General features: G+C 35.6%; 1 protein-coding gene across 2 annotated transcripts; it reads left to right on the top strand.

The window, feature by feature from the left end:
- The first annotated feature begins 7,732 nt into the window (after nt 1-7,732).
- On the top strand, nt 7,733-12,059 carry LOC149625087 (cysteine-rich venom protein-like). Of its 2 annotated transcripts, XM_089851848.1 has the most exons (6): nt 7,733-7,982; nt 8,047-9,345; nt 9,684-10,721; nt 10,783-11,197; nt 11,272-11,561; nt 11,621-12,059. In XM_089851848.1, exons 3-6 carry the CDS (start codon nt 10,535-10,537, stop codon nt 11,962-11,964), a joined length of 1,236 nt encoding a protein of 411 aa, XP_089707974.1. In that variant the 5' UTR covers nt 7,733-7,982; nt 8,047-9,345; nt 9,684-10,534; the 3' UTR covers nt 11,965-12,059. The 2 variants fall into 2 exon arrangements, with proteins under 2 accessions (XP_089707974.1, XP_089707975.1); XM_089851849.1 differs by lacking the exons at nt 7,733-7,982; nt 8,047-9,345 and having other exon boundaries at nt 9,492-10,721.
- Nucleotides 12,060-13,272: the final 1,213 nt, after the last annotated feature.

The raw sequence follows: 13,272 nt of genomic DNA, 5'->3' as shown, positions 1-13,272 counted from the left end.
TATTTTTGTCTTCCTTTAACCATTATTTCACATTTACATCTCATTTTATCTTTTTCTACCCATTATTTCATATTTTTCTAGCCATTATTTCGTATTTTTCTAGCCATTATTTCGTATTTTTCTAGCCATTATTTCGTATTTTTATACCCATTATTTCGTATTTTTATACCCATTATTTCGTATTTTTATACCCATTATTTCGTATTTTTATACCCATTATTTCGTATTTTTATACCCATTATTTCGTATTTTTATACCCATTATTTCGTATTTTTATACCCATTATTTCATATTTTTATACCCATTATTTCATATTTTTATACCCATTATTTCATATTTTTATACCCATTATTTCATATGTTTCTACCCATTATTTCATATGTTTCTACCCATTATTTCATATGTTTCTACCCATTATTTCATATTTTTCTACCCATTATTTCATATTTTTCTACCCATTATTTCATATTTTTATACCCATTATTTCATATTTTTATACCCATTATTTCATATTTTTATACCCATTATTTCATATGTTTCTACCCATTATTTCATATGTTTCTACCCATTATTTCATATGTTTCTACCCATTATTTCATATTTTTCTACCCATTATTTCATATTTTTCTACGCATTATTTCATATTTTTCTACCCATTATTTCATATTTTTCTACCCATTATTTCATATTTTTACCTCTCTCATGTGTTCTTGAATGATTATTAATAAAATGTGTGCTCTACGAGAACAATGAGGTTCTCTTTGTCTGATGCGCATTACTTAATACTTCAGCCAATAAAAATGGACCAATAAAACCCAGACATCCAATCAAAAACAAACGAAAAATATAACACTAACCTTAATCCTCAGCCCCCCCCCTAACAGCTCGTGAAATTATCATTACGAACTTAATAATTAAATCTTCATTAAATAATTTTTCAGCGAAAGCGATCGTGATTTAGGCCCGGACACAATTCGCGACAAGTTAAAACGATAGCGTTAGTAAGCCCTTGTATCTAAACATAAAAACCAGCGGTTTAAAACAAAGTTAAATTGACTCTAACATCTAAATTGGCGGTTACGAGACTTTTCATTTCCATATTTTTCGTTTAAAATAAAAACTTAGTTCATTAATAGACCGTTTGGAAAACGACCCTTAAAAACTTAGCTATATCATTAACAAAATTATTTTGAGGTTCCACTTTTGTTTTCAAAAAAGAAAAATCCATGCCAGGTGAATTGATATATAGAAGTTATATTTAACTATTTAGTTTAATATTAAAAGTTTGGAGTTAGAAGCACGATGTTCTTTCAAAGAAATATTAAAAATATAGGTAGGTAATAATTCCTTCAAGGTGTCTAAGAAATCTATGTCCAGGAAGAGTACAGGACAAGGGGAGGAGCTACGTAATGTAGCAGCCATATTGGTGGTCTAAAATTCATTGTCAAGAAATATTCATGTCCAATAGTATTTTTACAAGTTGAAAATTTCAGATATTAAAAACGTTCAAGACCCACATCCATTTAATCCACCAACTTAGCGTTTCATTCTGTAAAGTTCTCCGCCATTTTGAGGAAAAGGGGCGGAGTCTTTCTTAAACTACATCTCTATCCTATATCCAACAAGTTAGGTATTAGTATATATCATTTCAAGGTCTGATAGTCTTGACAAAAAAAAATATTTTCTTTGGATTCGATCAGGGGGTATAGGCCTAGTATATAATTAAAAACATTTTTTCGTGTTTAAAGAAAATTAGTAGGTTAAGAAGCGATATAATTGTTCCTTTGTTAATTATATAGTATAGAAAATATTATCTTCATATTGGAATTTAATTTTTGGGGGGATTTTTGTGATGGAATCTAAGGTATTCGAAGAAATAAAATAAATTGAAAACTGAAACAATTAAAAAAAAGATAGCTTCTAATGATTCTTATTTTTTCTTAAAATATAAAATGGCTATTTGCGGTCTATATTTCAATGTAAAATAATACGAAATTTGAACTTTTATAACAAATAAATTGAACTATAAACAAGAGTTCGTATTAAATTTACAATTTAACCAATAAAATGTGGGATAAACATAAAAATTAAGTGACACTTTCATAAAACGTTACGAAATTCCAAGAAACAATATATTGCAAAACAAATTAATGAGAATTTAGGGTAATCTAGGATAAGAATTTTTCTCAATAAGTCGTATAGTTGTTCACCTTTATCAAATATTCAAAAAACCGATAAAACTTTAACGTTACGAATATGCAAATTAGCCATATCTTTGTAATAAAAGAAGTATACGTAAGAACTAAATATTTCTCGCTGGTATAATTTTCCTTTAATTTTTGTTTTTATTTATTTATTTATAATATATTTATTTTTGTTGTTGTAAATGTTAGATTTTTTGGCGAGTTTTGTTACAAAATAAAAAGTAAATATAATATTATTTTTTTTTTATCTCACTGGCGCCAGATTCGAGGGAAATATATTTAATCTGCAAAGAAGCAGATAGAAGCGACCGGATGTACTTTATTGTGTTTCGTAGAGACTTTGGGTAAATATCAAGAGAACTTTATGGCAAGAGACTTCGGTGGAAAAATGTACGTAAAACTCTACGTGCCAACTTTCTTTCGTAGTTACATTCAAGTTTTAAGGCAGCGTTGGTGAGGGGCTACCTGAAGTTAGTTAGAACAGAAGTCAGTTGTTACACTCTTACAACTGAAACTGGATGGGTAAAAGGGCACGTGATGTTACTAAAAACTTATGACCATGTACTTTAGCTCCATCTATGAAAACTCGTTTAAAATATTTTCCTCTCTCTGTAAAAATGGCTTTGGTTTGACACAATAGAGAGCTTTCAATTAGAGGAGGAGCTGAGTCTCGTGACATAATTTACGCTGCCATATTGGTGGGTTTAAAACGGGAATGAAGCTAAGACCACCCAATATGGCTACCAGAACAGCGGTAACACTTGGGATGGTGTGACGTACTACTATCCCATCTGAAAGCTCTCTATTTAGGGATCACAGCGGGGTATAGCCAAGGCCGGAAATAAGCACAGGACACTGGACATTGTCCAATAAAATATTAAAATGTCCCATAATTTTTTTTTAAACTGGACATTTTGACCAATAAATTTTCCAAAGTTTTGATAGCTTGACTAATGACTATGAAGATGCGCCACTATTTACGCACACGACAGTGGACAATCCAATAAATTTTCCAGTCAAATAGGGGGTCACTGGACTTATAATTATTTCCAGCCCTGATGACATTGCATTTACCAATCGTTCTAGTAAGCAACGTTATAATTCAATCATCGATGAATTTCCAAACCCTTCTTTCTAAATTGATCTATTAGAATTAGTTTAAGTTTGAATAAATCTTTCATGGACCAAGGTAATAGAACCACGGCAAGGCAGCGAGCGATCCACCTTGGTCTAATTATAGACTGTGCGGCGTTCGGGGCAGTTGACCTCAAAATTAAAAACCCCCCTGAAACAGAACCATGGGAACCAAAAGCGCGTACCCAAAATCATTCAGTCTTAAGTTAAAACCTAACATTCGATAAGATATTTTTTCAACTTGTAATATTATAACAACTAGGAAGCGGTGCGTTCTATACCAAGAAACCCAGACATAACATAACGTTGGTAAAAGTAGATCATACATACTGGGAACGACATCTTTTCCCACCAAAAACAAGATTAAAGCTAGAGCCTTGAAAAAATATCGAATTTCTTGATATTTTTGGATATCTATTTTAAATTTGAGTACATCGTAACGGGTTTCGTATAGGTGACCTCTTCCACGGGTAAGTAATTTACACGCGTTCGGGTATTAGATATTGGCGTTAAAATTTAGTTATAATTACAATTGGTTCATCCATAAATTGAAGTTATAAAAAACAACCCACATTCATAATTGACCCCAATGACCCAGACTATATACACAAAGCAATTACTTCGATTTTTTGAAAACCAGTTTTAGTTTAGTTTAGTTTTGGTTTGGGGTGGAGTACCTAATGTTTTCTTTAATTATCTTTAGACTGCAAATTGAAAATAGAATAACAGTTAAAATTTAAAGAGAAATTTTAATTAAAACCCCGCTGCGAAAATGTTTCAAACTATTTTAAATAAGCCCGAATTTTCCTAGAATTTTACGGTGATTTTATGCACGCGAAAGAATTCAAAAACTTCGATTTGCTGTCGGCAGTAGTTAGCAAACTTTCCGAGTAACGCGGCCCTGGTCCGTTTAGGAATTGTGACAAGTGACAAGCACAGTAAATTGGGATTGTTCCGGTTGAAAACTACAATCAGAAGTAGGTTCGTGAAAGTAAATAAATGTCGTAGGAGAATATGAGTGGAAAATACATATGTATGTACAGTTTGGCAACGTGCATCTATTAATGGATTTCTACAGTACAACGAAAGGCGCTGAAATTCGTAATATACTAGTTTTGCTTCTGTCTGCAACGAATCTTGGTGGATTCGCGTAACCGTAACACCATGTGGCGAAGTTTGAGTGACGCCTCGGAATTCGCGGGTTCGCGACCTCCTTTCGCCAACAGAATCTTCCAACTGGATCCTCAGTATGACTAAGAAATAAATTAACTGTCCCAACGTACGCGTATCTCTGTCAAATTTCATACGTTGGAAAGCTACAAGTATATACTGGTTGTTTCTTATAAGTCTGCTATAAATTAAGGGGGATGTTCTTTGGGAAATCGATTTTGAGTCGAAAATGTAACTTCTATCTCCATTTTGCAGTCCGGGCCACTGTTTTCGAGATGTGATTTGAGTGTTTTGGCGATGACCTCTAATTAAATTAGAAATAATTGTCTTTCAGTTTCTTAATTAAATTTGAGGGGTCATCCGTAAATACTCTGGATAATCTTAACTTGAAATCAGTGGCCCTTAGGGCAAAATGGCGATAGAAATTACATTTTCGACTCAAAATGACCAATGAACATCCCCTTAATTTGTGGCAGACTTACCAGAAACACCCTGTTTGTGGTGGAGAAGAACAAACACATCTTTTTCATAACAAATCCTTAGAACCATTTTTCTTTGAATGAATGTTGATTTTAACCTGAACCACTCGTTTATCTTGAAGACAGTTTTGTTAGCTAATATGTCCGTTGAAAATAACTGGCAAAAAACGTTGCCCCCAACTGTCTGAAACATTTCTTCCCGTTTCCCCATGCAGAGAGACATAGAGTTGGAAAAGAAATTTTCCAGGACGTCGTATCCATTACGAAAACTTAATTTTTAAACTAATTTCCCTGTTAGCAATAGCTGTGTGTTGTTTTTTCTTCTCTATTTTGCGCAGCTTATTCTTAAGTATAACTCTCAATATACATGAAAGAAAACCCGGTAAAATTCAAAGGAAAATCTCGAATCAAAGATGATACCACAAGATAAAGATAATACTTTTATTTCTGGTTTTTATCAAAGATTTGTTTCGTAAGTCTGGCATGGCAGGCTGGCTGGAACTACAAATGGTTAGTTAACCTTCTAACAATAACTTGGTCCGTGTTTAATACCATAGTTGCATAAATTCGTCTGCTATTTTTTTTTCAACGCCTATAATGAGTTAAAAAATTTGTTTTAATTGCTAATCAAAAGTAAAATAGATTAATTAAGGGTGATATTGATAGAAATAGTTCTAGATTTCACGGAGAGTACAATACGGCCTGATCATCTTGTTATTCTTCTGTGTTTTAAACATTTTGACGCGGCCCACTTCTGGTATACTGTCTGTCAGTCAGTCACTCAGATCGTGGCGTAAAAGATATCGAATGACTGGCATTTTATTGAAAGCTAACGTCAACCTATTTGGTTTAATTCGCCTCTTTAGAAACAAATATATATACGAGAAGATATTTTCAGGTTATAGTTTTAGTTTGTTTCAGTAGATTAGGCTTAGCTCGATTTTACCTTTAGGGGGACGTACCTTTTTTGTCAGATCAGATAAACACTTATATACTTCCCCTCGTCAGTTTTTTATCTACTTTTGACACCCACGCTATATATATACCCCTGTTTGTTTTAAAACCTTAGGGGGTTTTATATCTGGGAGGTTTCATTTGGGAAATTGAATTAGAGATGATGATAAGATTTGAAACTATCTTTTAAAAACATCTGCCAGTTATAGATATTGAATTTTTTGTGGATACGCGAGTCAATTTTTTTAATGTAACGCGTTTCTGCTATTAATTTCTAAATAACAGTAATTATTACATAATTATAACTAAGCCTAATTCCGGAAAGAATAATGATAATTATAACCACGAGGGGAGTTTACTTAAAACACTCCTTAAAAAATTACAATTTTAAATTTGAGATGTATTGACACGTGTTACAGTCAAGAGTTATAATTGAAGTTTTTCGCCCAAAGCATTCAGTATCATTTTCGCGCTATCTTTTTAATTAAGTAGCAGACGATTTCTCTGGAGAAATTAACATTACTAGACGGCACGCAGTCTCTCGATTCCGGGAGGCGTTTCGTCACGCCCTCAGGAGTCGCTTCAGTGGATCAATTAAATTCTTTCCCTTAATTTGCCTCAGGGATGTAACTGAATACTTGTTATTAACTTTTTAACGTTTACTTTTCATTAACAAGTACCCCACTCATGAACCCTATAGCCGATTTATATCATTTTGCAAGACCCACAATGCGTTGCGCTTTCTTCCCGTAATTGCAAGGCAACTGGTAAACAAAGGCATTTCTTACGCAGACACAGTGAATAGGCGCGGTTTTGTTTTGAGTGTAAAGCGATCAATTATTTAAAATAGGTTCTCCAAAACGCAACTAAGATTTAGGCCTTTGATAATTAGGCTTAGCTAATTGTTTCAATATGTCATGATGAAAGATGATTTATGAGACTAATCGTTTACCACGGTGACGGGTTAAGTACCTTAAGCTCTCCTGTAGCTGCACTGATGGAAAATCAGCTTATTTTTTTAGCAACAGTCACTCAACCTTCTTCGAAGATGCTTTGACCTCTAATATTTCCTAAAATACGCGGCCCTGGTTGGTTGTATAAAAGTTACATTTAAAGTGATTTGTTAGATCAAGATTACGTATACGTATTTTGGGTTGAATTATTTTTTTTTTTCCGAACTTTAACATCTTGGAAATATTAATATACGAATATTTCGTTGCTCAATGACTCAGAACTTCTAAATATACATTTGTTGTGCTTTTATGGCCATGAAAACTTCTCAGTTACTCTATAGCGAGGTTGGAGAAACACTTTAAGCGCGTGAGAGCGCGGGTTAAAGGTCATTTAAGGCTGAGTTTTCGTTACAGTGTATAGTTTTATTCCTTCGCGCACTTCCTGGTCAAACTCCATTATATATAATTTTGGGTTGAAATTTAATGTTTTGGTGTTTAAAAATGGTGCGAATTTTCTTACGAACTTATTTTATGCAGAAAACTATTAATAATAATTAATTCATAAGATAAGTTCCATAAGTTTTTCACTGGTTACTGAGAACTTGTCATAGATTCTCGTAAAGCGACGCCTGGTGAGGCGTTGTCAAAGGCTTAGTACAGACTAAATAGGAAAATGGACTGCAAAACTAACCGAGTGTAGTCAATTCTCGCTTGTCGTTCTCGAACTAGCTCGAGCTGTAAGTCTCTAGCATTACGAACTCGTAGTGTCATACTTATGGAACATATCTAATAAACTTATGATAGTAATTAATTCCTAGCACAGACTTTTTACATTGTCGTTAAACGTTCAGAAGCATTCCGAACAAAGGGTTAAGCGTCGCTTTTTCTTTCCCTTAAAAAAGAGAATCATAAATTTTGGGCATCACCGAGAGAACAATGTTTCTAAAACATTAAATATCATGTTGAAAGGAAAAAACGCGTAAAAATTAAGTTTAAAGAATTTCTAGAAACAATTTAGCGAGTTTCCCCCCCTTGTACAAACGATGGTGGTATATACTAAATTGGGCGCCAAACGTACCAGACCTCCTGTAAACACCGTAAAGTAAACTTTATGTCTTTTGAAGCTACATGTATTTTTCTTAAATATTTTAGCTGCTTTAATCTAAGCGGCGCCAAGCAGCCATTGACGGGAGACAAGCTGGATACCTTTTTGGTCGTACTTTTCCTAGGAACCGAGGAGAGTTCAAGACTTCAAGTACGTTAAAGAATGCCAGACATTACATTTTTATTAGGCGTTAACAGTTCTATAACTTCAAGAAGCGAGCGAGGGTCCCCTCTTTAACCATCTTATAGGTGAACATTATTTTTCAACGCGCTATTTAACCTATTACATTAAGAAAACTCCAAGGGAAAGTTACCCTTATGAAGTTGACCAAGTTCGCATTTTACCCCAAACGGGACCTTACTCTTCAATGAGACATAACGAGACTACGTACCTATATTCAGTCTCAATTAGCTATATCGAGTTCTGTAAACCGATAATTAAGTCTTACAATGAGCGATACCAAAGCCCAGTAAGCGATAATGAACCTGAATGACCGATACCAACGCCCAATAAGCGATAATGAACCTGAATGACCGATACCAAGGCCCAGTAAGCGATAATGAACCTGAATGACCGATACCAACGCCCAATAAGCGATAATGAACCTGAATGACCGATACCAACGCCCAATAAGCGATAATGAACCTGAATGACCGATACCAACGCCCAATAAGCGATAATGAACCTGAATGACCGATACCAACGCCCAATAAGCGATAATGAACCTTAGTAAGCTCTAATGAGGGACCCAGTCCCTGAATGACCGATACTGACTCCCACATGAACTATAATGAGGGGCCCACCGAGCTATGAATAATCAATTAGCGATAATGAGCCCTGATGGGCGTTCTTGAATGTGAACAAACTTTGAACAGAAATTGAACGTTAAAGGCATAAAATAATATGGGGTTAGAGTTCAAGCCGTTTTCTTTTTGTTTAAAGGATAGAAAGGTACGTCGTCACATTAGCGGTCAACTAGCGGTTAAGAGAATTAGGGGAGTCGCGGGGAGCATAGCGCTCGGGAGCTATTTGAGTGGCGCCAGACCAAGAAATCAACAAACACGCGAGATACCATCACCAAAAGATATACGGGGCCCCTGAGAGACGAAGACTCGAGAAACTACATTGCGTGTATGTGTGGGATGACTTCAGAGTCGCGTGCTAAGCGATTGTTTGCGGTTCAACTTCACATGATGGAAAAGACGAGAGGAACCCATAAGAGGATAGCAGGAATTTCAGTTTAAAATATTTCTTTTTTCAAATTAAAATACGTAAGTGACAGTCATATTTAACCCGGGTTGCCAGAGGTCAAAATCATTCTTCCCTTGTTTAGCAAACTATTAAAGGTGAGGTTCAGGTAACATAAAATTATACCTTAAAATAACGGCCTTCTTCTAAATATAAAAGGAATCAAATATTAAAAACAAAATAATTGGTATTTAATTAGTCTTAAGAACGAGGACTACTGGGCCGACATTGGTTTAGTGGCGTCTGCTAGCCAGAACCTCTTACCCTTACGGGATTGGTTGAATTCTCACAGGCTGAGAGAGGTAAGGTAGAGGTTAGAGGTTCTGGGTAGCATACGCCCGTTTTTAAATGCTAATTATTTTCTGATAAGAGATCATTTATTTTTTCTTTAATATTCAAACGTCGAATTACCATCACATACATTTGGAAAATAAAGAAAAACGCCAATTGAAGGAGGTCAAAATATAGAGCGACATTAAAAGGTCAAAAGTCAAAACTGAGGTAATTTAAAAGATACAGTGGGTGTTAACGACCAAATTGTTTGTTGTCAACGAAAACATGTCGAGGAAGCCATATATCATGATAAATATAATGTATAAAAAAATTGGGGTCCCTCTTGCCTTTCAATATCTTAATAAAATTGACAATGGGCCCTATACCCTATCCCGCCATAAAAAATATGAATTTTTCTCTCTCCTTTCTGATTTTATTTACATGTTTATAAGAACGTCGTAAGAGATGACCCAACGGTACAAGAATCACCCCTACTTGGAGGTAAAAGGTAGAAAAATAGAGGGACTCCATTCAGGCGTTAAAACCTTTATCTACCCCACTCGTAAAGGCGTGCTTCCTTACCCAGGCAATTTGTATATAGAGCCTACTTGATCGTCTATAAGGGTTGGGTGCCTCTTGGGTGCCCATTGAATATAGTCTCATAAATCGTTCGGTTAGCTAAGCCTTGGAGCATAATAAAATTATGCTCATATTGAAAAGAATTTATCCGTATATCCCATACGAATCTATTATTTAAAAACATACCGTAAACATCCCGTTTACTTCTTAGGTTTGCATATTTTTCGTTATTGTGTTTAAAGAAATTCCTTTTACAGATATTCGTGACTCATCCGGGCATAATTAGGCTTAACCGCTGTTGTTAGTCATCGGTTTAAATTCAAAACGAATTAAAAACAAAGTGCAAGCGCACGCGATTCTCATTAATTGATGCGCGTGATTTGTTTTGGTTTTCAAATAGTTATAGGCCTAGTCATAGACGTTTAAGTGGCCACAATGAAGACCGTCTTGATTTTTTGGGGTTTAGTAGCTTTCTTGGGCCTAATTAGGGGTCAAAATGATGATACTGAAAATCTCGATTTGCAATACGGTTTCAACCAGAAACAAAGAGATGAAATCGTAGCCGATCATCGAAAATATCGTTCCGAAGTGAAGCCAACAGCCTCTGATATGAAATTTATTGGTATGTAACTGAGATCTTGTCTAAATGGGTTATGCAGCTTGATCTTTCATTGCTCTTACAGAATGGGACCCTCATTTGGCTGAATTAGCTTACAATTGGTCATTAACGTGCAAGGAGGAACACGGAATGACCGATAGCATACGAGGAAAAGTTGGGCAGAACATCTTTTGGGGTCCAGCTAGTTTAATGATGAGAGCTACGTACTATTGGCACAGTGAATACGTTGATTACGACTACAGAACCAACCGGTGCAAAGATGGACGCATGTGCGGACATTACACTGGAATAGTTTGGGCTGATGTTCAAGTAATGGGTTGCGGAACAAACGCCTGTTCGCCAGACAAAACTAACGTCGTCTGCAATTATTTCCCGGCTTTTAATATTCCGAATCAAAAACCCTTTTCCGAAGGACCACCTTGCACCAAGTGCGATAGAGGACTTGGCTGCAGATGTTACCAAAACATGTGCATGACTAGGTACGTTACTACGTTCATCGCAACATGTTTGGAAGAATTCTATTTCAACGCTATACATTTTGAAATATTTACAGGAGACAATGTCAAAGACACAACTTTAATTGCAAATGCAACACGGTCTGCTTAAATTGCGGGGTTTTGGACGAGAATGAATGCTCCTGCAAGTGCAAGTCAGGTTGGGACGGTAGTGACTGCTCGGATATTTGTGCCAACGAGATGCACACGCTTTGTGGAAGGAACCCTGGTTGGTTCCTACCGGAACATTGCGACACTGACCCGGAAATCAAATACAGAAGATGTAGACAATTTTGCGGTCAATGTAAAGCTCTAGATTTGTCCAATCCAAGTGATCTGTGTTGCGACGGTAAGAAATTAACCACGATTTCTTTTAGATTTTTCTAAATCAATTACCAATAACTTTAGGTACAACTTGTAACGCCGGAGAATCTCTAAATTCAGATTGCAAATGCGTCACGGTGGACGAAGCATTGAAGGAAGCTTACGCCTTGAAATTGGCTAGAGAATCGGGTGGTGGTAACAGAATTGACGTTCAGAACGTGACTTTACCAAGCCCGACAGAAGATGAAGAAAACACAATCCCTTTTTGGCCAAAAGCAACTTCCCCAAAGTCGTCATCAAGGGGAACGACCTGTCCTACTAAATCTACTACAAAATCGGATTCCTCTTCAATAGGGGGACAAGTACTCACGCTAATTTGTCTTAATTTCATTACAGTATCCCTTCCGCAATTACACAAAATGTTTTGAATATCTTAAACGGAAACGTAATAAAAATTTTCACTTAACTAATATTATCTGTAAACAATAAAATAAACAAAACCAATTAAGTTTTGAATCGTTTAAGCTTCGTATACTTTGACTTAAAACTGCGCACATCCGTGGTTCACAGTAGGTCAAAAGTAGGCCTAAGATGAATTGGGGCGGGGGAACCTGAGATCAATTAATTCTATGTTTTGTATGTGATGTCTTATTGGTTTTAGATTTTAATGCATTTCTTACAAGCCTGTTTTTCCAATTAAACTTTATTACTAAAAGCAATAAATAACTTCACGCGTATCAAGCGCATTTTGTTTAACCATTACAGGCATAAAGACACAAAATTGGGTAAGAAACGTAAACCGTATAATAACAGCGTAATAACATGAATGAGAAAATGAGGGAGAATACTTTTTCTTGGTAAAAAAGATGGAATAAAAAATGTATCGGTTTATGCATTTACAATAATTTAGATCTCGAGTGCATTCATGAACTGTAGTGGCGGGTATACGGGCCCTGGGGGGCATCTTGACCCGGATCTTGCCCTCTCTCTTTTTTTTTGGCGGGAAAATGTATAGCATGGACGCGTGGGCGTGGCGGCGATATTCACCGGCCCAATTTACTATAAAGCGCAAACTCCAAGTTTGCATCGGCTTTATTAATTTCTACGAGATTTAACACGGGTTTATTAACCAGTCTTACCTTTATCCAGTAGGCAAACTGCCCTTGAATTCAGTGAAATATATCGAATAATTTTCTAGACTATAGCCATTTAGTTCGTACAAGAAACTGACCGTATCGTATGTGGTACGGTTGGTTGTTGTGGGAGTACGGTGAAAGTTATTGATGATTAAGAAATACCTGGCTTGAATTTTCGGCAAAGGGATAGTGTAGGGTTGAAATTTGCTTGAGTGAAACAATAAAGGGCTCTGATATTAATTATATTTCAACGTGCAGTAGACCTTTAAAGGATGTAGATATTTACGGTAGAGTATAAGAATGTTTTTCTTGGTTAATTGCATTTTCTTGTTATTTTTCGCTTAAATAAAGTATACTCACTATACAGGCGCGTGTATGGGGCTTATAGGTGTTTATGGGGACTTAAACATTTAATAGGGGTTGAGCCAAAATGTTTATGGGTTTCGGACGGCGCCAGACTTACCCGAGCCGCCTGATACTTTTAACCGACTCATCCGCTAACAATTTATTTGACTTTGTACACAATTTGCACGCGATGCAACGATTTCTTAATACGCGCAAACCATCAAAGGAATCTTAAAAATTTATATTTATATTTTT

The sequence above is a fragment of the Phalangium opilio genome, unplaced genomic scaffold (assembly GCF_054372755.1).
Source record: "Phalangium opilio isolate 3A_F unplaced genomic scaffold, DU_Popi_V2 ptg000105l_1, whole genome shotgun sequence".
In the NCBI taxonomy this organism is placed as follows: domain Eukaryota; kingdom Metazoa; phylum Arthropoda; class Arachnida; order Opiliones; family Phalangiidae; genus Phalangium; species Phalangium opilio.
This window is presented reverse-complemented; position numbering and strand designations above follow the sequence as displayed.